Source organism: Megalops cyprinoides, chromosome 16 (assembly GCF_013368585.1).
Source record: "Megalops cyprinoides isolate fMegCyp1 chromosome 16, fMegCyp1.pri, whole genome shotgun sequence".
NCBI classification, from domain to species: domain Eukaryota; kingdom Metazoa; phylum Chordata; class Actinopteri; order Elopiformes; family Megalopidae; genus Megalops; species Megalops cyprinoides.
This window is the reverse complement of record NC_050598.1, coordinates 20,654,771-20,678,632: the sequence shown is the minus strand read 5'-3', so window position 1 is coordinate 20,678,632 and position 23,862 is coordinate 20,654,771. Positions and strand designations below refer to the sequence as shown.

The following is a 23,862-nucleotide window of genomic DNA, read 5'->3' as shown; positions in this document are numbered from 1 at the left end:
TCTGTTAACCATCCCGATTGTGGCTACCTTCAGGCATGTGATCAGCTGCTTAAAAATGAGCATAGCAGAGGCAGGCTGTGGTTTCACATATCTTTCAGGCCCAGCTAGCGGGACCTTCTTCGTTTAACTGCATTGCATAACCTTAAGAAAGTAAACCCTTAACAGGACCAGAAATAAAGGTCAGCCTGACTGCCAAAACCTACCGGCGGGTGATCCCTTTCACCCTCTCCGGAGTAAAGTTGCAAATGGTTGCACAGTGTTTGCGTTTTACACAGCAGAGTGCTGGAACGTACAATTAAGCAAGCTCCCGCAATCAGGAGACTGCTGAATGAAAAGCTGATATGCACTCACTGCCTGCCTGAAACAATGCTGAGGGAGACCCATCACTGTCCAGTGACCAGCCGGCCACAGCAACCAGCCTCAGCTGACTGACAGAATCTGAAGATGTGTGCGTGTGTATTACATTCTCTATCAGGCATCAGTAGCATGACTCTGATTCCCATATTTTCAAGGAGGTGCCCTCACGTTTGTATTATTCGCAGTCAACTGTCAATTACAACTCAACCTGCTGCAGAAGATGACTTTAACATAAGGAACAGAACCGTTTGCCAAAACAGAACTGTCATCTGTGAACCCAGCACACTATAAAAAAAAAAAACAACAAATGCATATATTCATACGAAAAGAGATGTGCAATGCAACATCATTCATTGCTCAGCCACAATGCTATAAACCACGATACTGTTGTTACTAATAATAAAGACGGCTGCCGGCAGAAATATGCAGGGGTCAAACAGCAAGGCTAGGCATGGTTGTCAGGGTACCAGTGGCATTCATACAGAAATGGAACAGGAAGGAAAAAAAACAGTCATGAAATAAAGAATGAATTCCTGTGTACCACAATATTTACATTGTGAAATCATTTATATTCCTTTTATTTGAGAACCATCTTAACACTTACATCCCTTTGAAGCTCACGTCCAAAGTTAGTTTTCCAGACAGACCCTACAAGAAAACGAAGTAAGCATTGAAGGACATCATAGAAGCTAAATTAATTATAAGTTAACTTATGCTTATTTGAATAGAAGGCACGTTAGCACAGTTTCATCAGGGTCGACATAGAAGGCCTTTACTCAAACATATGTTTACAGCATGGAATGCTGACCTGTTTACACACTGTCACAACACCACCACCACTAATAATAATAATAATAATAATAATAATAATAATAATAATAGGGTGTCCCCATCAATTGATATGATTTACTTAAAGGATTCATCAATAGTGTACTACTAACTCCACATGAAAGGTCTGATCTACAAAAAACAGGAGCTGTGTGTACTTGCCGTATAAATGAGTCATCAAGAGTATCATAAGCTATGAATTCTGCCTTCTGATAGCAGCCAGAAGAACCTCATTTATGTTTCGTTCATTTAACGTATGCGAACATTTGCAAGCTGTTGCCATATAAAAGCTTTATTTCCAACAGCCAAATCAACGCACAGCAAGATTTACCTTCCCTGCGTGTGCAAATGATCGAGCTTAATTCATCAGTTAACAGCATAATATTTGTATGCTGCACGAGTCGAGGCACTCCAGTACGCCGCCCTCTCCCGGCGCAAAGTTGGGATTGCAAGAAAACAGACCTGTATACTCCGCTCTCTGACTTCTCAGCTCTCATTCTCTAGAAGATGGCGGACTGTGCTTCATTGCTAGATGAGGAACTCTCTTCCTTTGTCTTCAGTTATCTGACAGAAAACTCCGGGAGCCAGGTAAGTGATGCACGGGTACTGCAGGTGCAGGGTCGGTGCCGCTCGGTTCGGTCGTCGTCTTTGCATGTTATTGGCAGGTGCGTAATTTAGTGATTACATACATGACAGTCGGTGTCTCAGTCAGCGCTGTTTTGCCGGTGTCTCAGACCTTGACATCTGTTCTTCACGTGGAGATATAGGAAATGTTAGTTGTTTGAATAGCGTATACTCATAACTTGGTCATATCAAGTCAGGAATGAGTGAAAAATATGACAGGATTGGTATTTCTGCGCCTGTGTTATATTTATCATTCGGAGTCCCAAAATTTACCTAGTTAGCAACATAAAAAAAAAAACTTGAGCAAGTAAGCTAGTCTATCTAGCATGCATTCTTGTAGATTTCGGAGGATTCAGACACGTGGGTGCTATCTAGCTTTCATCTCTTAGAAACTTGTATAATATGTAACACGCTATTTAGTTAATGTGAAGTATTTTGTATATGTTACACGCAACGTGATGCTGAGATGTATATAAATAATAAAATAGTTCGATTATGAGTCAGTTATAATTAACGCATGCAATGGCCCTTGCCAAAGGAAGTTGTATGCAATCGATGTTCCGTTTGCCAAATTCATATTTTACTGTATCACTTGCACACTGTACATAGCACTGTGTCAGAGAAATTGAACGAAGAATAAAAAAATGCATTACCATAACTAGCTATACAGCTATAGTGGTCTTCATGAGCAGTATGGTTTCAGCTTCTGTTGTGAACAGTTTTGAAGTTAAATATGTGCTTTTTTCAGTGGGGTAAGTGGGTAATTCATATGCCCCTTCAGAGATTCTGTGGCGAGAGAGTGGTGATGCAATGTTTAGTACTTCTGGCTAGATTTTCGCTGTGAAGAACACTGAATTGTGTTTTCGTAACAGTTTGCGTAACCGGCCGCTGTTACAAAACCTCGAGTGAGTTTATTATGTGACTAGCTTCAGCGTATACTCTATTGGGTGGCAATTGGCAATACCCCGCCCGTCAGTTGTAAGCGAAGTCGCATTACTTTTGACTTTCCTAATGTAATACTGGGTTACACAGAAGAAGTCAGATTACCCTATGTCTAATTGATAGTATTACTCGCTATTCGAGCTATCTAGCTAATATATAAGGAACACATTCCAGTAAAGAGATGGAAAAAGTATAGCTTGCTAGCTTGCTACATCACTGTAAAGCCTATGATGCTATTAGTCTCTTATATTCAGCCGTGTAAGACCGTCACGGTTTAGCCACTTTCAGTACGAATAAATGGATGTTTGAGGGTGTTGAGGAAGTTAATTGATGTACAGGAATACCATTAAGATAAGATGTATTTGGCTACTAAATGCTATTCTCGATTCAAGTCACATGTAGCCTTCCCACGATAGACGTCGGCATGGTGTGCATCGCATGTCTAATATCGGGAATTTTTTCGCTAAAATATTAATATTTTAATAGTCACTATGAGAACTTACAAAGTCATGGCCATGAAAGAACCAATGCATACTTCATATTTTTCACGTTCATTTTCATTTTTAGTGTAAAAGTTATCTAACAGGAACTTTGTAATTTTATCATATTTTGAAATTTTAATTTTAGTTTGTTTTCCAAAAAGGGCGCCTCGCGATGACCGATGAAAGTCGGTCGTATCGATGTGTGAGCGCAACGTCGTTGATGTAGGAGCGAAGAAGTTGCATTTTGTACATACAGGGCTGTAAAGTTAAGCTCCGCCGTCTGCTCGGTGTAATAGTACTCTATCCTCGTGACCAGTGTATTACAGCAGACGGAGATACTGCAGTCATGTGCTCTCTGCTGTAGTAGTACGAAGGAGGCGTCTCTGATGACGTGCGTGGGACGACAGCAGCGCTCGCTCCTCTGGAGCGCATGTGACCGCTGCCGCTGCACGGTCCCGCCAGCTCGAATCACGATTGAACATTTCACGGTCCTCTGCTCCAGCCTAGTCCGGTCAGAAAGGGATCTAAGAATCAATCGTGACCACCTTATATTGGCCACCCCTCCCGCCAATGGGGAGTTCGCTTGACCTAGAATTCTTGGCGCAGCTGCAGCATAGGCTGCCGACGGTTTCTGAGGATGCGTGGCAGTGCTGGGAGTTTGCCCCAGTTCATCATTGTATAGCAGTATCCGACGTTTATTTGCTTAACTTTTTTTTTTTTTTTTTTTTACAATTTATTATTGTGGTTCACAACTGTATTATTCAGTTGGATGCTGCAGTGAAGATTAGCCATTTTTAGCATTTTTATTTTTAAATAAATTTAAAATTTTGCTGCGTGACCCTATTATCAGGACAAAACGTGTAGGCACTGTCATTTCTGGTAACCACAGCTGTAATGCAATATTGTTATTGTGCATTCAGCTTTTGCTGGCTTGCTTTTTTTCACCCCAGTGTTTTACATAAGCTGCAGTTAGACCTGTGATTGAATAGATGTAGATTGTGATCCCTTACTGTTGGCTGATCCTATCAGTTTGCAGACGGAAGTCTTTGGTTTCCAAATTTAGAGGTGGACCCAGAAACGATATACCTTGTTGAATAGCCAAACAGCTCCTGTAAAGTCCTGTGTTGCAGCAGACAGAAGGCTACTGTGATACAGAGCACTGCAGTGCTATGTGTTCGGCTTTCGTGATAGAGGCTGAGTCACCTGCCTTGTAAGTGTATTACACAGGCGAAAGCACCGCGTCCACGAGATGATCATCGCCTCCATGTCTGCCTGCTGATGGAATATCATTATCATTAGTGAGGGCTATCTGCTTTATTGAGACTCCGATGCACTATTTTTGGTCTGAGATCTGCTGCCATTTTCATTGTGATGTGGATGATATGACACGCTGCATAAAGGGCCAACGCAGGCGGTCAGCGTGGATGTGATAACATTTGAGGCTATTTTAGCCTCTATATCAGAATAATGCTTTACTCAAGAATGAGTAACAATTGGCAGATTTCTATAGGGCTTTGCTTTGATAGTGACATGTTTTTTGATAAGAGGGAAAAATGTAATTTCTTACATTCATAAACAGACTGGATAGGGACATCATTGCTCTGAGCATTGATGGCGATTTGTATGAGTGACCAGGAATGGATCGAAACCCGACAACGTGAGATAAAGAAATTGGCTGGTCCCACCCCCAGTCTGGGAACTCAGTGTAAAATCAAACAATAAAAAAACAGAAGATAGTAGTTAGGCCTACATATTAAACAGTTACATACTGAGGCCTGATTATCATGGTGGCATCACCAAACCCGCTGCCTCACTGCGTTTGTCCAGCTCAGGCTGGAGATTAGCGGCGTGGCTTTCCCGAGGCCTTCACTTCCTTAATGAGGGAGTGTCTTTGATTATTAAAATGTTTGCTTCCTTTTCCCAAAGCACTCGTGATCTTTCATCTGGCTCCAAGACTTCTCTCTGGGGACCTGGGGAGGCATGTGGATGCACTGTCATGGCTCAGCATACACTTCCGACTCCACAGGAACAGAAAACCAAGCAAGGAGTTAGATATCAATAATTAACGCAAAGTAATCCATCATAAGGTTTTGCAGGTTGTGTGGCTGACATCAAAGGTTAGCCATCTTTCTGTTCTGAATCCGGAGCTACAGTAAACCGCGCGAAAGGGCTGTAAATATTGAGCTAAGCGTTGCTCGTTGAGGGTGCCGAGGTCTCCTCCAGCAGTAGTAAGTAGATTGCTTCTGTCCACCGCTGGCCTCAGCAGAGAGATTTGTATCTTCAGCAGCACCTTCATTGTTTCTGAAAATATGAGCCAAGTACCTTTTGTACGCCGCTGGGAGGACGTTGTCGAGGAAGGCATTCCACCGCCATTCAAGTACACAGACCTGAATTAGCTGAGTGGATGGTGCAGATAGGAGGCTACCCAACTTCCCAGTCCATTCTTTTGCCCATGCGTTTTCTTCACTGAACTGCATGTTGTCGGTGTCCAAACATAAACACCTCATTCTCCTCGAAGGCTCTTGATGCAGAAATGAATGGACAAGCTCAGGGTCTCTGCTGCTTAGTCTTATTGTGTGGTATGTGTGATATGCTGTTGCCCATTACAGCAGCGTGATAACAAACAGGACCAAGGCTGTATGGAGGAATGTCTCACTAACAGAAATCCTGGACCCTCTTGACAGCTTCAGATCATAGAGGCATGTTATGAACATAGTATGGATAGAGCTTAGCTTGCCTCGCGCTGCAGTAGCTCACTTTGATCTGAAGAACTGCAGAAGTAACCAACTGGTTACAGTGTTGAAATTAAAATGCCTGGTTTTTGGCAGCAGCCGATATCAGCATGCTGGCTGCAGCCAGCGTCTGCTTAGGTCTCCCGTGGTTGCTGGGGATACGAGTGCTTCAACGGGTCATTATTTGCAAGACCAAGCAGTGTGGCGAAGTCTAGTATGCAAGGCAAATGAGATTGCAGGTGCAAAAGACAGATGACACTACCCCTCTCACTCAACAATCACCTGCTTTTTTAAATGCGCATGGGAGGCACACTGTCCCAAGCTTTATCTCCTCTATCAAAAGATTTTATGATGAATGTAGTGCCTATTCGTGCACATTTACAACATTAATATTAAATCAAAAGAGTTCATTTTACATTTATGTTCTAGGGGGATACCTTACTATTCTAAAATGATGGAGATTTAAATCATTTAAGTGTATTCATATGGTTTAAAAAGGTTCATGTACAGTGTCAAGAGAGGCTAGTTCCTGGAACTTAAAAACAGTAATGTGTCCTGCATGCCAAACTAACCTTTGTATTTGTTTTTATTGCAATTTTTTTACTTATGTTGATGAAGAAGTTTCCGATCAATGGGTAGTTTTAACGGTGCGATTGAAAGAGGTGAGTCCAGCAGAAAATCGCAATCTCTTCCCTAAATGAAGGCCCGGTCAGGGCGGGCAGCAGTCCAGCTCTGCATCAGCTGCTCGGATGGAAACGTTTTCAAGCAAATCACACAGCAGGGCCCAAAGACTCTTGCATAATCAAATCCGAGCTGCACTCCGAGCCAGTTGCTATCAAAGCCCGGGGAGTGTGTCTCATCAAAGCCCGGGGAGCGCGTGTGTCAGGGGGATATGAGATTAATTTTTTTCCAGTTCAAACAGCAGGCCAGAGCTGCAGTTGCTCCCAACGCCATGCAACCCCCCAACCCCCCCCCACCTCACGTGCGGGACTTAGCCGGTATCAGCACAGCTGGGTGGGGGAGATGTGTGTGTGGCTCCTATGGAAAGATGAACAGATAAAGTTGGGAATGGCACCAAATGGCCTTGGGTTTACATTGTGGCCAGTGAATGCGAAGATGGACAGGTGGCATCTGCAGGGATAGGTCACCAGCAGAAGGGCGGGCTTGCGGGATAGCAAGCTGCAGCAGCTCGTGTCGTGGGTGATCCTGACCCACATGGATGTGACAGACGAGAGCCCCAACAGTCTGCCACGCGTAAGGAGTATTGTCCATATGATTTGCTCAGTCTCCCTAAGTGTTCCTGTTAGTTGAACTGGTTCACAGACAGTGCAGCCTGGTGTCTCAGTACGGCTCATTTATCTCACTGCAGGAAACTCACATTACACGTAAGCATTTGGGGTATGCAGCAGTATAACAGTTGACCACCGTTTTTTGCGGTTGGAAAGTGATTTGATGAGTCGGTCTCTCTGGTCTTAAACTGTGAGTATTCCATCATGGAAAAGACTCCAAAATACTAAGACATGCAGTTTGAAGTATTTCTGTATATTTACACAGCGTTGTGTATCTGTACATTGTGTTGAACATTTGCTTTCTGTAAAGATACTCTTCCACAGAACAAATTTTATTGGGACCTGTCTGAGCAGTGAAATATTTTCCAAGCGAAAGTCTTACACAGTTTTACAACCTACTTCAGGTGAACAGTCCGCCAGGTTGCTGTTTGTCAGGCCTGCTTTTGCTAGGTGGGCCGCCCCAGGTGCCTGATTTTTTTTTTTTTGAGGTGAAGTGTGCCTCGCCCTCATGGCTACGGAGAAAACCCGGGAGAGGAAAATTCCAGCGGCAGAGGGTTGAGCAGAGCAAAGAGCCACCCCCTATGGAGGGGGTGCACCGGCCCATCCTTGGCAACACGTCGCCAGGGGAGGGCATGCACGGGCTGGTCGGGGCAAACGTGGGGGCGGTCGGAGCTGGGGAGGGCAGAGAGACCTCTCTATCTACACGTCCCTTCATAAGCGGTGGCGTTCTCTAGGACTGCTGGCAGGGCGGCGTGGGCTGACTCCTTTTCTCTGACTCCTCTTATCTTACTGTAACTCTCTTAAACGGCCGCATCGTTTGTGGTTTTCGTACATCGTCTCCACTCAAGTGTGGTGCTACGCCGCTGTGCGCCTCCGGCAGCAGCCGTTTATTTATTGCTGGTTAGACACTGGTTGTGAATCCAGCATTCCCCAGTCAGACCTTATACCAGCCGGCGTTAGCTGGTGGCTAATCATTGTACGTGTCTCTTGTGCGCTATACTTTTGTAGACAGTTGTGAAAATAGCTGAAGGCTGTTGCCAAAGAAGCGCTTCCCTGAAACTGATCAGTCATGACACATGGATACAAAGCTTTGGCTGTCATTGGGTGAACCCAACACAAATTCAGCACTTTATTTTTAGCGCGTTAACTTTTATTTCTATCATAAAAAAATATGTGTGTAATTTAAAAATAGACCTGAGGTGTATTTGCATAAAACGTTGTTGCAGTTAATTCTGTACAACCTCAATGCCTGATATCTGTGTTCTCTCCTGGCATTTTGTAACCTGGTGAATTGATAGTGTAATTTCAGAAGGCAAGTATAGTTTTTGATGGATATGTTATGTTATATGGATATGCTATGACATATGATATCACAGATGCAGTTGGACTGTATGCAAATCTGCTGTTATGATTCTTTTAAATGGGTCGTCCAAGAAAATTTTTGTTAAGCATATTTAGTAATGCTTCTTGTGTTTTTCGTAAACAGTCTCTTTCTCTGAAATACTGAATACCAGGTGGTGTGATTTCCATATCCAGTCTATACTATTCTGACCTACAGTTACACACAGAAAACAAACAATGAGTAAAACTGGTTGAGCACTAAGACTGAAACAGTGTTGAAGATGAATGGGTGGAAAGCTGCTGGGGATTGCACTGCTATAGACTACATTGTAAACAGTGGCTGAAGGACTTGTGAGAACTGCAAGCCACTACCTGTATTCCTGTGTGAAAGTTTTCCATTCACACCCCAGACAGATGGGTTGGCAGGGATGGGAAAAGTAAAGGGAATAGCCTCCAGGTGCTGCAGTATAACTTTAGTCCTCTCACCCTACTGTGCCATGTACTGGTCAGGGGAAATGGAGAAACCGGGGAGGGCTGTCTCTCTCCTGTGACTTCCCGGGCCTCCTGCCAGCTCCAACAAAACCTGTAAATTTCCATTATCTTTCATGGAGGCAGCCCGGGTGAGGCAACAGGCGTTCTCCAGAGCAGCACCACAACAGGTGAACAGGCTCACTCCACAGCCCCTCCTCCCCCTACCCTAAGCCACTCCCCCCCAACTGCCTGTGACCTACTTCAGCCGTGAACTTTTGGCTTGGCAGGCTTAGCCACTGATAGCGTGACTACAGCCCCAGAGCTGGTCATTGTCTCAGCCAGCCTCGACTGGCCTCACTCGGGTGTCAGTGCCACCCCCAGCGCAGAGTCCGCCTCACCTCTGCACAGCCTGCCTTTCACCCCTGCCTCGGTTTGGCCCTGTCCCAGCTCGTATATGACCCCCCTCTGTGCCAAGCAGATCTGACTGGGGGCTATCGCTGTTCATTGTTTTGCGCAACGTTGTTGCACTTAAGTGCTCTTGAACTTAGATTAGGAAATAGAGGGATGCCTGACACCGGTAGAGACTTGCCTGTTGCACACGATTTCATCCCAGACCCACACCCCCCAGCAGCCAGCTCTCTCCCCCCCTGATGAAAGTTGGTAAAGTATGTTGGAATGGGGTGTGCCGTGATGTAAAACGAGGAAACAAAAATATCCTCCGGCCTTTGCACGGAAAGCCTTTTGTAGGATGTTGAATGTTTTAATCCTAGAGAAATTAGCCCGTATTGGTGACAGTGCCCTCTCGATGTAGCTGTTGGATTCAGAAACCCAGCTTTGATCAGTGGGGATCTCCCTGCTTCACCTGGCATGCTCCTGCAAGATTGCCGTTGGAATTTTGTCTTTGTCATGGTGATGTGAGAATTTAGGACCCATGACTTCCGTAACATTGCCTGTATAAAAACACATTTCCTTGTCACAAAGAGCTTGCCTTAAATAGGGCTCCATAACCTTCACTTTATATCTTAACTTTAAACCTGCCGCACCACTGCAGGCTTCGGTGTGCCTCCTTACAGCAGTGGAACATTTTGTTCCCTCGTTCGCCTGCTTCCTAAATGCAGGGAAAGTGAGCTGAACTCTTCGGACACGGAATAAGCTACTGTTGCTACTGCGTGCCCGGTGGGCAAAATTTTTAGCAATCACAGGAGAAAGTTCCAGAGTCAGTTCAATTCCCTGTCAGAGCCTTGAATTGTGCACACTACACAGGATGTTTTATTTTCTCCTCCATTAGCCCTCTCATGTACTCCCTCAGCACTCTGTGTGCCTCTCGCTCGCTGCTGATGCAGTGCTGCCGTCTGACCTTATTCTCAGGCTCTGCGAGGAAACTCGTGATTTCGGAACAAAAAAGAAAAGAACGGTCTCACTGGCTGGCTACACCTTCATTTGCATGCTTCGTGCAGCTCCATCATTTAATAAATTAGCCGAATGTCCATCCCGACATGGGTACATCGGCACGTCGGTCTGTAACTGGCGACAGCCTGGAGCAGACAGCTCAGATTTAACGCCGGGGCCAGACTGTATTATCCCCGTAGGAGGAGCGCTGCTCCTGCTTTTTGAAATGGACTCCCTCCGTTTAGTTTTCCTTGATCAATTTATTGCCACAAACAAAGAGGGAGGAACTCTAAAGCTTGAATGCGGGATGCACAGTCTTTCACGCACATTTGAACCCATGCATACGGACACACACACACGCACACACACACACACACACACACACAGACATTCACACACATATGCACATACACATGGACACACACACATATACACATGCGCGCACACACACAAACACACACACACACACACAGACATTCACACACATATGCACATACACATGGACACACACACATTTACACATACACACACACACACACACACACAAACAACTATTAGCTTGAGTTGTCTGATGGATTATCCCAGTTTGTTCGTCATATGTCTAGTAAAAGTGTCAGGGTACAATCACCTCCGGCAGACCCTCAGATGAGGCGCACAAACATTTGTTTTGGGGAGGGGGGGGGAGTTATAAGGGAGATCTGCTCTGCTCCTGATGGCTTATTGATTTCTGTGAAGTTATTTTTCTTGTGGTGCTTTTAGGGGAGGGAAACCATCTCACCCTGAGGTGCTCTGTCCTGGCAGTTTGGGGAGAAGGAGCATGATGAAGATGCTGATGGTCGTGATGGTGGTGATGACAGGGGTTTCTGCGCGGTTGTCACAGTGCAGCTCCGGGGTTCTGAGCATGTGAACACGTGTTAAGGAGCAGGGGCGCACAGCCATGTTCCAGGCTCACATTCGTGCCACGTCTGACGTTTCCTGTGTCAGCGTGATCGCCGGGATTCGGGGGAGATAAGAGGGAAAAAGCTCGCACATCTGTAGGGTGGTCCTTCTGGGATCTCTGCTCCTTTTTCCAGCCTCGTCACAGCTGTGGGAACCGTAGGAGCTGATCCGAGTTCGTGTCCGCCCGAGGGTGCAGAGCCCCTCCCTACACGCGAAAAACCACGGCCAGTTTGTGGTGGGGAATATGAATTTGGCAACCCTCCAAACTGGTGGGATTCAAAAGGTCAGGCACAATTTGTGGCCGCTTGTTCGCCAAACCGCTGGCCTCCTTTGTAACGCCGCCTGTTTAGAAGGCAGGTCATGACGAGGCCACTTTGCGGCTCTTTCATGTGGAGAATACGGCTCGGCTGTGGGTGGTGTCACAACACGATTGTCTCCCGATGTGCCGGTGGCCCCGCAATGTGTGCTGAATGTTTTTTCGGGGGGGCTCTCTTTCTGGAGGGTCATTAGGATGGGAGAGGCGCACCGAGGCGCCGGTTCCTTGCCAGGAGCTGAAGGTTCTGCAGGGGCTAGAACAGAGCAGGGATTGTTGGGGACCTGCAGAAAAGCCTTTTGCAGAACATTCTCGCAGGTCCCGCCTCGCAGGGCGGCAGAGCTGCGCAGACAAAGGGCCTCCACAGATGGCACTCCTGTTAAAACAGACCCTTGCCCTAAAAGAGCGACCGTTTCCACATCTGCAGACCGGAAACAAAAAAAAAAAAAACTTTTGCAATGGCCATTTGCGCAAACGTTTCCATCAAAAGAGTCCGGCCGAGGCTGGAGATGTGGCGCGGTTAGAAAGTGCTTGTGCGAGAGAATCAGGATGGCGAAATGAGTAAGTCATCCTGTTCCCTGTCAGCGACTTACATAAGCTCATCCCACACCTCCGTTCTAACGCCCACAGAGGCGCGCTGTGACACAAACCCTCGAGCTGCACCCTGGCGGACACCCACGCTCTCTCTCCCCAAAATACTTTTTAAGCAGCTCTACGGTGAAGATCCAGCGGAACATCCACAGGTATTTATACGACTCCAGAGGGTTATTTTTTTATCCCCCTCATATGGAACTCTCATTAATATATAACCAGTCTCCGCAATGGACTGGTAATGGCTGGTATGAACGTGCTCCTGCGGCAGTGTCCTGAAATGCTCACAGTGCAGGCACATGGAATACGTTTTCATTGCTGCTTCCGAGCATAGGATGGCCATTACCCAGAGTGCCCAAGCCAGAGTGCCCAAGCCAGGCCCACCATGGAGTGGTGCCGTGGCCAGCATCCACAGTTCACTGTCCATCATACTCGGCAGTGACTCGGCAGTGACGCACGGGTCCTCGGGTCTCCTGACCAGCAGAGCCGGCCAGAGGGCTGCCGTTTCGCAAACCCCCCCCCTCTGGTGTGGCACAAAGTCCCCCAGGACTTTCACAATCCCAAACTCCTTCCATCCTCTCTTATCTCCTGCCGTGTGATGAAAAAGAGGACACAATGTATTAAGCGAAGTGCAGGCGTCGCTGGCTGCAGCAGATGCAGCGCTGTTTGCCCTCAGACGGAAGGGATTTGTGTTTGTTTGAGACAGTTGTGTTTGTACAGGCACATGATTGTAAGTGTTTTCCTCTGCCGAGCGGGGTATCTGCTTCTGAATGCGAGCACGCGAAAGAAAAAAGGCGTTATTTCTGCAGAAACTGTAAAGTCGGAGAGGAGTATTTTACATCACTCACTTTGTGTACGGGTCACTCATCGTTTATTGTGAGCAGGAGTTTTCTGGCCTGGTGCCTGGCAGTAAAAAGGCGCAGCGAACATGTTTGGGATTGTAAACAGTGTTTTTCCCCAAACCTCCATTTTAGGCCAGCGTTTTCTCAGAGATTCTATTGTTGTCCTGAATATTGATTTCTAGCCTCTCCCGAGCCTCGCTGTTGATATTTGTTGCGCTAATTTAGAAGGAACATTCTGTTCTATTGACATTGCAGGCTTAAAAGTTCCTTGAAGTGAAAAGGTTGTGAGGCGCTGTTGGAAATGGCATTGTGTCGTGGATCACTGTGCGTAATGACTCGCGGGTTCCATTAAACGCTGTTAACTGTTGTTTTAATTGAAATCGTTACTTTTTTTGTAACCGCTGGTTGATTGTCTGCAGGGTTTTCTTGAATGCCGGTGTACGATGTCTTCAGTGAAATAAAGTGAATTCAGCAGCGGAATCCACACTTTACCACAGTTTTATGATGCCAGATGCTCATAATGGCAGGAATGAATGAAGTAGTGAATGAATGAACGAATGAATGAATGGATGAAGGAGTCTGTGTAAACAGCAGTTAGTGCTTAACGCTCTCTCTTTCTTGTTTTCCGTTAGCATTATGTGCTCACACCTCTCATTCACGGGTGTGGGGTTTTGCCTTGCTTCAGGGCATTCAGTGATCGACCAGCCTGGTGTGGGGAGAGCTGGAGTAGGCTGAAGGATCCATTGACCAGCCCAGGGGGAGCCGGCCTATGTTACGCCCTCCCCCCACACGCATGAGAGCGGCAACATGGAATCACTCAGCAGCATGCGTGTGGAAAGACAAGGCCGCTCACGAGCCGGACCACAGCTGGCTTTTACAGCCAAGCATTATTTACTGTGCCTCAGCAAACTGGCTTTCAGAGGAACGAGGGCTCTGATTGGTGGCCCGGGGAAGGGGGGGAGAGTGATCCGGTTCTAACCTGACTGTTTGAGATGTACCGCAGAGTTGACGTAAAGGAGGAAATTTGATGCAGTTCCCTGGGTTTTGGGCAAAGGAGAGAAATGGGAAGAAATGATTGGAAACTGAGGCCATTTTGTCCGACAGCATGAGCGCTAGAATCCTCCAGGCTTTTCAGCTCGCCCCGGTGTCAGTTGATTTGAAGGGCCCAGTAATTGCTTTCTGTCTGGCGGCACTTCTGTATGGAAAGCAGGACCCGGCTTCCTCTTTTGTGACCAGTAAATTAACATTGGACGAAAGAGTGTCTCTCTTCATCTACCTCTGAGCCCTACAGTGTCAGTGGTTTTATTTTCAGGCTAATTTTGTAGATATGAAAGGTGTTTTCCATGCATATGGGCGGCTGGTGCTTGGATGTATGTGTGTTTGTTTGCCGATGGAAGGGGGGCAGCATTGATTTGAGTGGGGGGGGGCGGGTCAGGTTGTCACGGGCGAACTCAAAGGAGGGCTCCCTTTGATCGGACACCTGTGAGGTTCAAAGCGCCGTCCTCCCCCCCTCTGATGAACGTATTTGCTTTTTTAAAAACAAACCCGAACAGAACATCCTTTCTGAGTGGAAGCCCCGGGCGCACACTGCGTAGTATTTTTACTTTTGCCCTGAGAAGGTCCTGCAGTGTGCAGAAGGAACTATGCAAATAACAGCAGACTCTGTGACATCTGCTTACGTCTGGCTGACTGGAAACTTTCTGTCTATCTGTGAGAGCAGACGTGATGAAGAGACTGCCGGTCGGTCACATATAGAGGAACTGAGCCCAACAGCGCTCAGTGCGGCTCCACCACTGTCTGCCTGAGTTTAGCTTTTTAGACCAAATATGGCCATAGTGCTGTGTAAAGTGGGGAGTCACGTGCAAGTCAGCCCCGGGGCACGATCCCACTGACTGTCTTAACGGGGTAATTCCACTGTGTGAACCGTGTGCAGCCCTGAGGCGACAGCGCTGGGTACTGTTATGCGTTGGCTAGTTGACTGCTAGTTGCTCACCGACTTTTTCTTGCAAACTCTAGATGACTTTGCAACTTGCAGCAGAAGTGACAACAAGCCCCACCTCTGTGGGAGGCTGGGCTGTTGCAGCGTCTTGAACGGCTGAGCTTTTTTTAGCCATACGCCGAGACTCTCAACAGCCCCCCCCCCCCCCCCCCCCCCTCTCATTAACAATTTAAGACGGGACGGCTTGCATTAACGGAAAGGGTTAGTGCGTAGTATACCTCCGGACGCTTATATTGGCTGTGGAGCGCTATGGCTTAAAGAACACTACAAATGACATGCCATGCTTCCTGTGCATGTAAACAGCAGCAACATCTCACAGCCCTGCCTGCAGCGGGAGCTCGGCCTCTGAGCCAACTTGTCTACTCGTGGTCTATTAATGTCCACCCTCTGCACTTGCTGTTGTGACCTGCTGCCCCTGCCCTTTATTCCAGTTTACGAAGATGCCTAAAATGGTTAAGGAAGGAATTGCTGGAAAAAGCCTCAGTGTCTGAGAGGCTGACGCTGGAAGCTGAGGAAAGGGCAGCGCGCCATTCCTGCGGTGTGGTGTTGTACCGGAGCCTCAGACCTCCAGAGGTACCTGTGCCGGGTCCCTCCACTCTCATTCACGTATGGAGCAGGGCTTCCCTCCTTTCAACAGGCTGCTAACGATGAAAATAAGGCCTAATTATAGGACATGTGAGGGTGTGCAGCCTGAAGTCTCACGCAGACTCATCATTTTCTACACGTCTCTTGTTGGTTTGTCGGGTTTGGCGTACAGTACTGCACCAGGGCTGAGTACGCTGGGTAGCTGCAGGCCGCTGGCTTGCCTGTGAAACCGCTCTGATCAGAGCAGCCTCACACGGCCCTGCTTCACTCCCAGTGTCACATCAAATGAACAGCAGGAAGAGGCTCCCCTCTTCGGCCCTCGAGGGATCTGCAGCGTCTCTCTGCGGAGAAAAGCGTCCAATTGACAGTTTCTCTCGGGGGGGGGGGATAAAGAGGGACGTTGCAGAGGGGAGCCGCGTCATTTCAGGCGTGGGGAAGGAGGTTGGGCGAGGCACGCTAGCAGACGGAAGAACCGTCGCCGGGCGCCCCGTAACTCTTGCCCTGGCGGTGTAAATCTTCCACCTATTTATTTACACGTCGCCCGTGTCCCCCCCCTCCCCGCTGATGTGAGATTGAAGAAGTCTGACGCCCTGATGCATTCTGGACCGCTCGGAGGGGCGAGAGGGGTGAGTAATGGGGCGGGAGCCGGGCGATGATGTGTCACATAGGCGTCCCTCAGTCCAGATTTGGCTCTCAAGGACAGCGCCGCTGATTGGATTGGCAGAGGCCCAGGCCGGGGAGGAGTAAGCCGGGGAGGGTCGCACATCCAGATTCAGCCAGAGCCAGGTGAGTGTTGCACCAGATGTGCTCGTGTTGGGCTGGCATTTAAATCATGGCTCTATAGGAAGCGCTGGAATCGACATGGCCGCGTGTTGCTGCACAGCCGTTACAGATTCGGCACACGCGGCTGCACTAGCTTACGTCACCGTCACTGACGTGAGCTGTGAGTGTAAACATATGACACGCTTCACGGCAGCTGCGCATACAGCATGTTGGCTGCGGAGTTAGTCAGGCCGTGTACATCGTGTTCGTCTTCTGTGGAGTTACTGTGTCATGGTGAAGGTCTGTAAACACTGTGGTTGGAACCCCTGAATCGGAACCAGGATTGGAAAGTGCACAATAATAATAATAATTATTATTATTATTGTTGTGTGGTTTCCAATAATAATGATAATAGTTATTATTATGCACTTTGCAATTCTGCTTCTGATTCAGGAGTTGCAACCAAATCAGAACCAAGGTTAGAAAGTGCATAATAGTAGTAATAATAATAATATATTCAGGCAGTTAAGGGAGAAAACAGCGCCTCACCTCACAGGGGGATGGAATGGCTTAATCATTTCAAAGATCAGCATGCAGCACGTTAATTGCAATCATATTAATAACAATCACAGCAGACACCAAAACAACAATTCCATGCGGGCTTCCTTTCGGCGGTGAGGGTGTTGGGGATGGACGGGGGCGTAGCTATGGTAACAGTAATACCGAGAATGACACATTTCGGTGAGCTCAGTAACGGGGCGGAGCGAGGGCGGGGCGGACCCCGCGCTGGCTCCAGCTGTCTGTCAGTCCGGCGGAACTTCGCCGTGATAAATAGGACGCGCTGGAGAGGAGAGGGGACATGCCTCTCGGCTTTGACCTCGCTGAACTCATAAGCATGGCTACTGTGGGATTTATTACACCTAGGGCACATGTGCACACGCAGAGCTATAACCTTTCAGAGCTGAAAGGGGAGAAGACAGCAGAAGCTCTGGCAGAGCATCTGTGAGCATGTGTGTGTGTGTGTGGGTGTGTTTGTGTGTGAGGAGAGGCAGCCAATCACATACACTCCCTCCCCCTTGCAATACAGTTATTATTTGCATATTATATTAGTACCGGAGTGGACCTTGTATTTGGCTGAAGGAAATAGCTGACACGGTCGCCGCAGAAATCGATTTTTACTGTGGCGGTTTCCTTGTGTGGGTCGAAGTCCTCCTCAGATAACCCGGACAAAGGTAAGAAAGCGAAAGCGAGCCGCGGCACGGCGCAGGGGAGGCGGAGCAGGAGGGACATGTTCCCCGTACCACGCGAGTGCACATCGTGTTCCACACGCACTGCATTCCCCCCCCGACTGTACACATCGCGGTCTCCTGAACGCAAACATCATGGCCGCCCAAACCTGACAGAAGGTGGAAAAATAGGTGGAAAAATACGCCGTTTGCGCATGCCGGCACAACCCGCCGAGCAGCGGACTGTGACACTTGGCCTGATGCAGAGATGTGGCTTATCAGTGGCCTTTAGTGCCTTTCAGCGTGGTTCCTGAAAAGCATGCTGGGAAGCAGCACTGTAACAGATTGAGAGGTAGCTCTAGTTTACTTACTCAGTCAGTAACTTAGGGACAGCTGCGTCTGGGCAGGAGCACTGGACAGTAATGGGAGAGCAGTATCAAAGAGTGGAGGTAGTAAGAACTATTACTGCAGGAAATGACAGGCTAAAAACAACGATATTGCGTCACCACAGGGTTTATGAATGGATTAGTAGAATGTCACATACTATTTCTGCACTGCAAAGTTTCTAAACACATCCTTCATTGGCGTAGCCCCACATAATTTGTCTGTAATGGGCTAAATAATATATAATGTAATATTGCACAGGTTCTTTAGCTTCTCCCAGTGGCGGCTTTAATTCTGTTATACAACCGCTTATGTCACAGGCAGTCACTGTTTTCACAGTTGTGAATGTGTAAAGACTGCAGACGCATTTTAAACGGCGCAAATTATCACACCCGGATCACTCTCTCCCAAATAATAATTAAAAAAATGAGAAGTGACATTTGTGTCACAGGATCTGGACCCTGCACATTCATTAAGTGTTGCTGCTAAAGCCAATGAAAGAAGGTGTGTGTGTGTGTGTGCGCGCGGAGGCGAATCTGGGCCATGCGAGTGTAATAGGCCTTGGGGATGAGGAACACTTTCATAGCATTTCAATTATGTCCCCCAGGATGGCCAGTGTCTTTGGCAATGCTGCTCAGGCTGCCTCCTGGCAACCGCGTGTCCTTGCGCTTGGGGGGATGACCTTGGAGGATACTGTGTGTCAGCAGTTTTGGGCAGGACGAAAGGTGTGTTTTTTCCGAGCCCGTGCCGATCCTGTCTTCGTGGCCGTCACAGACCCCCCTGCCCCCCCCCCCCCCGTCCTTCACTGCTACAGTTGACTACCGTGATGCCGATGCCAAAATGGGAATGGCAACCTTGTACCAGGGCAGCCATGGAGAAAGAGGGGGAAGCGAGGGGGGGGAGACAGCGACAGACAGATAGCGAGAGAGAGACACAGAGAGAGAGATAGAGAGAAAAAGAGAGAGAGAGAGAGAGAGAGACTGTGAAGGAACAAATGTGACGCATGTTACAGTGGTGCCGAGCCGGAGGGAGAGGGACTGCTTTCTGCCGGGGGGGGGGGGTGGAAGGGTGAAAAATACGCCGAGGGAGCTCATGTCTCAGCAGCCGAAATGGAGGATTAGGATGGGTCCTCTTCCTTGCCTCCTCTCTCTCTCTCCCTCTGTCACTGCCTGTCCCTCCATCTTCCTCTCCTCCGTGCATCTCTCTCCTCCTGCTGCCGTTCGCGTTCGCTCCCTCCTCCGTCTTGCCATTTTGCCTCGCCCCCCCACCCCCCCCCATCTCTGTGTTCCTCTGTGCCTCCCCCTCCCCACACGTTTGCGCTCAGCACTCAGCCTCTATCACATGAACAGGGTCGGCTCAGGACAGCGCTGTCTGGAAGGACGTTTTTTTTTCCCCTCCCTCTCCTGTTGAAAGTGAAACAGATGAATAGACGAAACCACAGAGATGCCGGGAGGAGGGGGGGGTTTTCTCCAGAGCAGGTCCTCTCTGGCTGTACGGCCTGTGACATTGTGCATTTGTCTTATTGGAGGGAAGGTGGCGGAGGAGGTGAGGGCCAGCTTGCGGTGGGCGAAGGAAGTGGGGCTGAAGCTCAGCTATTGTCTTTTCACTAATTAAACCACCAGGCTCTTAATTAACACCACCTGACTCACAAGCCATGCATCTGAGCCAGAGTGCAGGGTAGTGTCACCAGAGGTCTGTGTATTTAATCCCTTTACATTATTGCATGTTCTAACATGTTTAACAAACAAATGATGTTTTTACTCTTCTAAAAAAAATTCAAAATGTCCAACCCAAGTCTGTCAAGGAAGAATTATTCCTGGCTTAATTTTCCTCCTTTCAGCATTGTTCCCATTGTTCGCAGAGCCATGCTGACATTGACATAATTTTCCTGCAGTTGAAATTTTTATGTTTGGTTGACAGTATTGTTGCGTTTCCTAGCAGTGCTTCTGTTGATGAGTCCTTGGAGCCGAATGCATACAATTATAAGGAAGCGCTATCTCCCGGAAAGAATGGGTTCAGGAAGGTTTCTGTTATTTTGGTTAGACATGAAAGGCAGGAATTGCAGCAGGCCTGACCGGTCTGAGAGTGCCTTGTGTAGTCAAACCCCACAATCATAACCGCTTACCACTCGTCGGTGGAGCACTCTCCCTGGCGTTCCCTCTCAGTGGCAGCTCTGGAGGCCTGAAGTGGCTCGGACGCACAACTTCCTCTTGCGTTTTCACTTTACTCGTCAAACGGGGCTTTAATAAAAGTTTTATGGAAAAAGCTGCAGGAGTCTCAGAGGCTAATGGTTCACTCTGCACCTAATTAAATCCCCCCCCCCCCCCCGATAAATTAAAGAGCTTTGTTGTGTTCTTTCCGCTATTCAGCCTGGTCTGAAATCAATCAAAGATTAGGTGGTCTGAAAGGTGCGCTCATTGTGTGGCCTGGACAAGACAGACTTATACATTACCTGAAGCACTCAGTTGCTAATGGATTGTTCACTGGTTCAATAGTTTGTGAACCTCTTTATGTTCCGTGTGGTGTCTCTGAAGGGATCAGTCAATGCAGACACGCATAGAAGGCTATTCCCCTTTCCTAAACACAGACAGGTAATTTGGAGGGGGGGGCTGTTGGTTGACTGAAGTGTGGAGTCCAGTCACTGAGGTGATACTATGCATCTAATGTCCAGGGTCTGCTTTCAAATTACGGGGCAAATACATGCAGCAGGTAAAACGCTTTGACTCGTTAAGTGCTTTACTTGCAGTGTTTATTTAACATCCGCGGTTCAATTTGGGCTTTCTGGCCGTGGTTGCAATAGAAATTCTCCACATCCCCCCCCCCCCCCCCAGAGATATCCTCTTTTAGCAGCTCTAAATCATTCATGCTCCTGGTGAGAAGAAGAGACCGTGTTAATGTGACACTGCCACGGTGGGATGGCCACTGGAGGGGACGCCCATTGGGGGGGGGGGGTGCTGTTCCGGGGGGTAAGGGAGCTCCTCTTTTTGGGACGCAGGTCCCCTGTGCAGGTTTGATATTTACTCTGTGTTTGAAAACAAAAAGGCCTGACCTTTCAGAGAGGCTGGGTGCTGAGAGACACATGACAGGGAACCTTTGCGAATGCCGGGAGAGTTCTCGCCACAGCCCCACGCTCTGGTTAATGTGTGTGTGTGTATGTGTGTCTGTGTGTGTGTGTGGATGCATGCATAATATTCAAAAATATGTTGTTTCTTGTTACAGTACCTTATGTTTCAGTGAAACCGAATGGTGGAATTGAATTAACTAGATCATACAGCATCTCTGAAATACTGTGATATATTCTTAAATTACACTATGACTATGCACTCTGGAGTGGGAACAGAGCATTCCAACCCAGATTGGCCTTGAAATGGTGTGCTTCTGTTGTGTAGAAGGTAGGCCTTGCAGTGCTTTTTCTGTATGATATGAAATATGCAGCAGTTAGTGAGTGCAGTTGAATGTCAGTTCAGCTTTGAATAAAATGTGCTGAGGCATTGTAACATTCATGATCAAATGCGCCTTGTGGGGAGTTAAAGATGAACACCCATCAACAGCAAAGAAGAATGTATTTTATATCAGAAGTGAGGAGTCAGATTTGAGTTTCTGCTCCCTGAGGAGCTCGCTACCTGTGGGAGGTAATGTCAGATGAGGTCAAACGGATTGCGTTTCTCCGTTGCCATAAGCTTCGCAATGAGGCGGTAGTCTCTAAATCCCGTCCGTAAAAACACTGCACTTCTTCGGCGCAAAGGGTTTCGCTTGGTGGCCTGCCAAGGGAGGAATAAAACACACTTAGACAGAAAACAGAATTAATTTTGTTTGAATTAGTGGGGATTTGAACTGCCGGTGGCTAGCGTTAAGCCTGGAGAGCCGTGGAGCTGCGGTGATGCTGCAGGACAGCTGCAGTGGAGCCCCCATTCCCCTCCCCAAGCGGATGCCACTTCACAGGGGGCAGGTCTGCGGGTGTTTGGGACTGGGACACAACCGCATACCACACAATGTCCACGTCTGCTGCGCTAAAAAAAAAGTTCTTTCCTCTTTACTGAATTCCAGTTCTCTGTGGTGGGTACTGCTCAGGAGTCTGGAGATTGCTAGCTGGAATTAGTCAATAAGGATGTTTGAAACAAACATCAGTGCCTCAATCGCCCAAATTTCTCACCGTTAAGTAAAGCAATTGGGAGACAAGTGCACAGCTGGAATTTGATTAGTAGACCATTTATGGTGTGCTGTTAAGCAAACAGCAATCGAGGGGATTTGCTTTGCAGCTGGTCTGCTCTAGAAGTACTCGAATGTGCAGTGGAGACATGAGCTACCTGTGAAACAGCAGTGGAGCCCAGCGGCCGCTCTGTGTGAGCGGCTCTCACTGTACCTCCCCTGTCCTGCTGCCAGGCCCAGTGAAAGGCCTGGATTTGAGGCGGCTTAAAGAGGCCGATTAACGCTCCACCGCCGAGGGGAGCCAGCGGTGGAGGCTTTGGCCTTTGACCTTGAAGGGGGAAATCAAATGTCCAGCGGGGTGCCTTTCTGACCCTCATTCCACTGGTGTACAGTCACGGCTTAGCCGTCGGCGGCCCGCAGTTGACAGGCTTGTTAAAATGGTGCGATGTCCTTGACACGACAGTTCCCTCACCTAGATGAGGAAGGGAAAGCTGAAGTGGAAAAAATGTACGCTGCTTTAATTACCCTTAATGACCTTAACCAATGGCTTATCCTAACAGATTCGTTAGGGGCTGAAAACAGGTTGGCACATGTAAATCTTACTTAGCTCAACCTTACAGCCTCGCGGCCACAGCATGGTCACCAGGTTCAGTTATCCTCTTCCCTTAAGAAACAAAACAGTAGAAAACCCTAAATGCTTAGCTCCACTGTATCTACTGAGTTCCAGCTGGACTGCAATATCGCTCGTACATCCATTAGAATAAGGCACAGGGCAACGGGCTGGTGGGAGGATTGAATTAGGGGTGAATTAGCGGGTGAAACGAGCCTGATTCTTAGGCCCGGACTTGTGCTGTTAAGCTATCCTCTGCACCTTTGCAGTAATGGCCTACGCGGGGGCCTGGCAGATGGCTCTGCCTTCTGTTTCGGCATTAGGAATTCAGTCATGAGTCATCCATAACTTCAAACGCTCACCCGGAACCCCTATGCAGAGAAGGCCTGTGGAACAGTCACGACATCCTCCAAAGGCCTCCCTGTGAAGTGCTGATTCCAGTGAAATGTATCAGTTGTGGATTAAGTATGTTGCATGCTGGGAGTATTAGGAAAGGGGGCTTACTGTATAGAGATTAGTGCAGAACTTTTTTACCCGGAGATTCAGACTGGAAATCAAAAAATGCAGTATTTCCTGATGCACTGACTTGTTCAGAGAGGCAACCAAAGACTGCAAAAAGTCTCGTCAGGGCTGGGCTGATTATAGAATTTTATCTTTGATTAAATAGCAGGTTAATGCACCTATAACTTATTTATTGCAGTGCTTGTGGCTGCTAATAATGCCATTTGCCTCGGCGGTTTTCCCGTTTGTCCGCTCCGGGGAACCAGCTGCCCTCAGAAATGACAGAACCTCACAGCTGAGTGGGAATTCATTAGGCTGGTGTCGGGATTTGCTCTCTGCGGTTCGAAAAAAACCCTCCTGGAAACGGCTTCATCCTCCGTGGCCTCCCAGGCGCTGGCACGGACCCCAGGCAGCTGTTAAAACTCGGGAAAGAGCGGTAGAGGAAGAGGGCCCTGAAGAGGGCAGAGATCAGCGCCGGGGCCTCGGTGCGTTCCAGCGCGCTTCCA

The 23,862-nt window shown here is 48.0% G+C and overlaps 1 protein-coding gene across 1 annotated transcript in view; it reads left to right on the top strand.

Annotated features, from left to right (window-relative positions):
* Window positions 1–1,686: 1,686 nt before the first annotated feature.
* The window catches only part of ppargc1b (peroxisome proliferator-activated receptor gamma, coactivator 1 beta), a 45,600-nt gene continuing 23,424 nt past the window's right edge, over window positions 1,687–23,862 (top strand). The window contains exon 1 of the mRNA XM_036548022.1: window positions 1,687–1,773. Within this exon, the coding sequence (XP_036403915.1) occupies window positions 1,693–1,773 (81 nt within the window). The 5' untranslated portion in view covers window positions 1,687–1,692. The remainder of the gene's footprint in view (window positions 1,774–23,862) is intronic.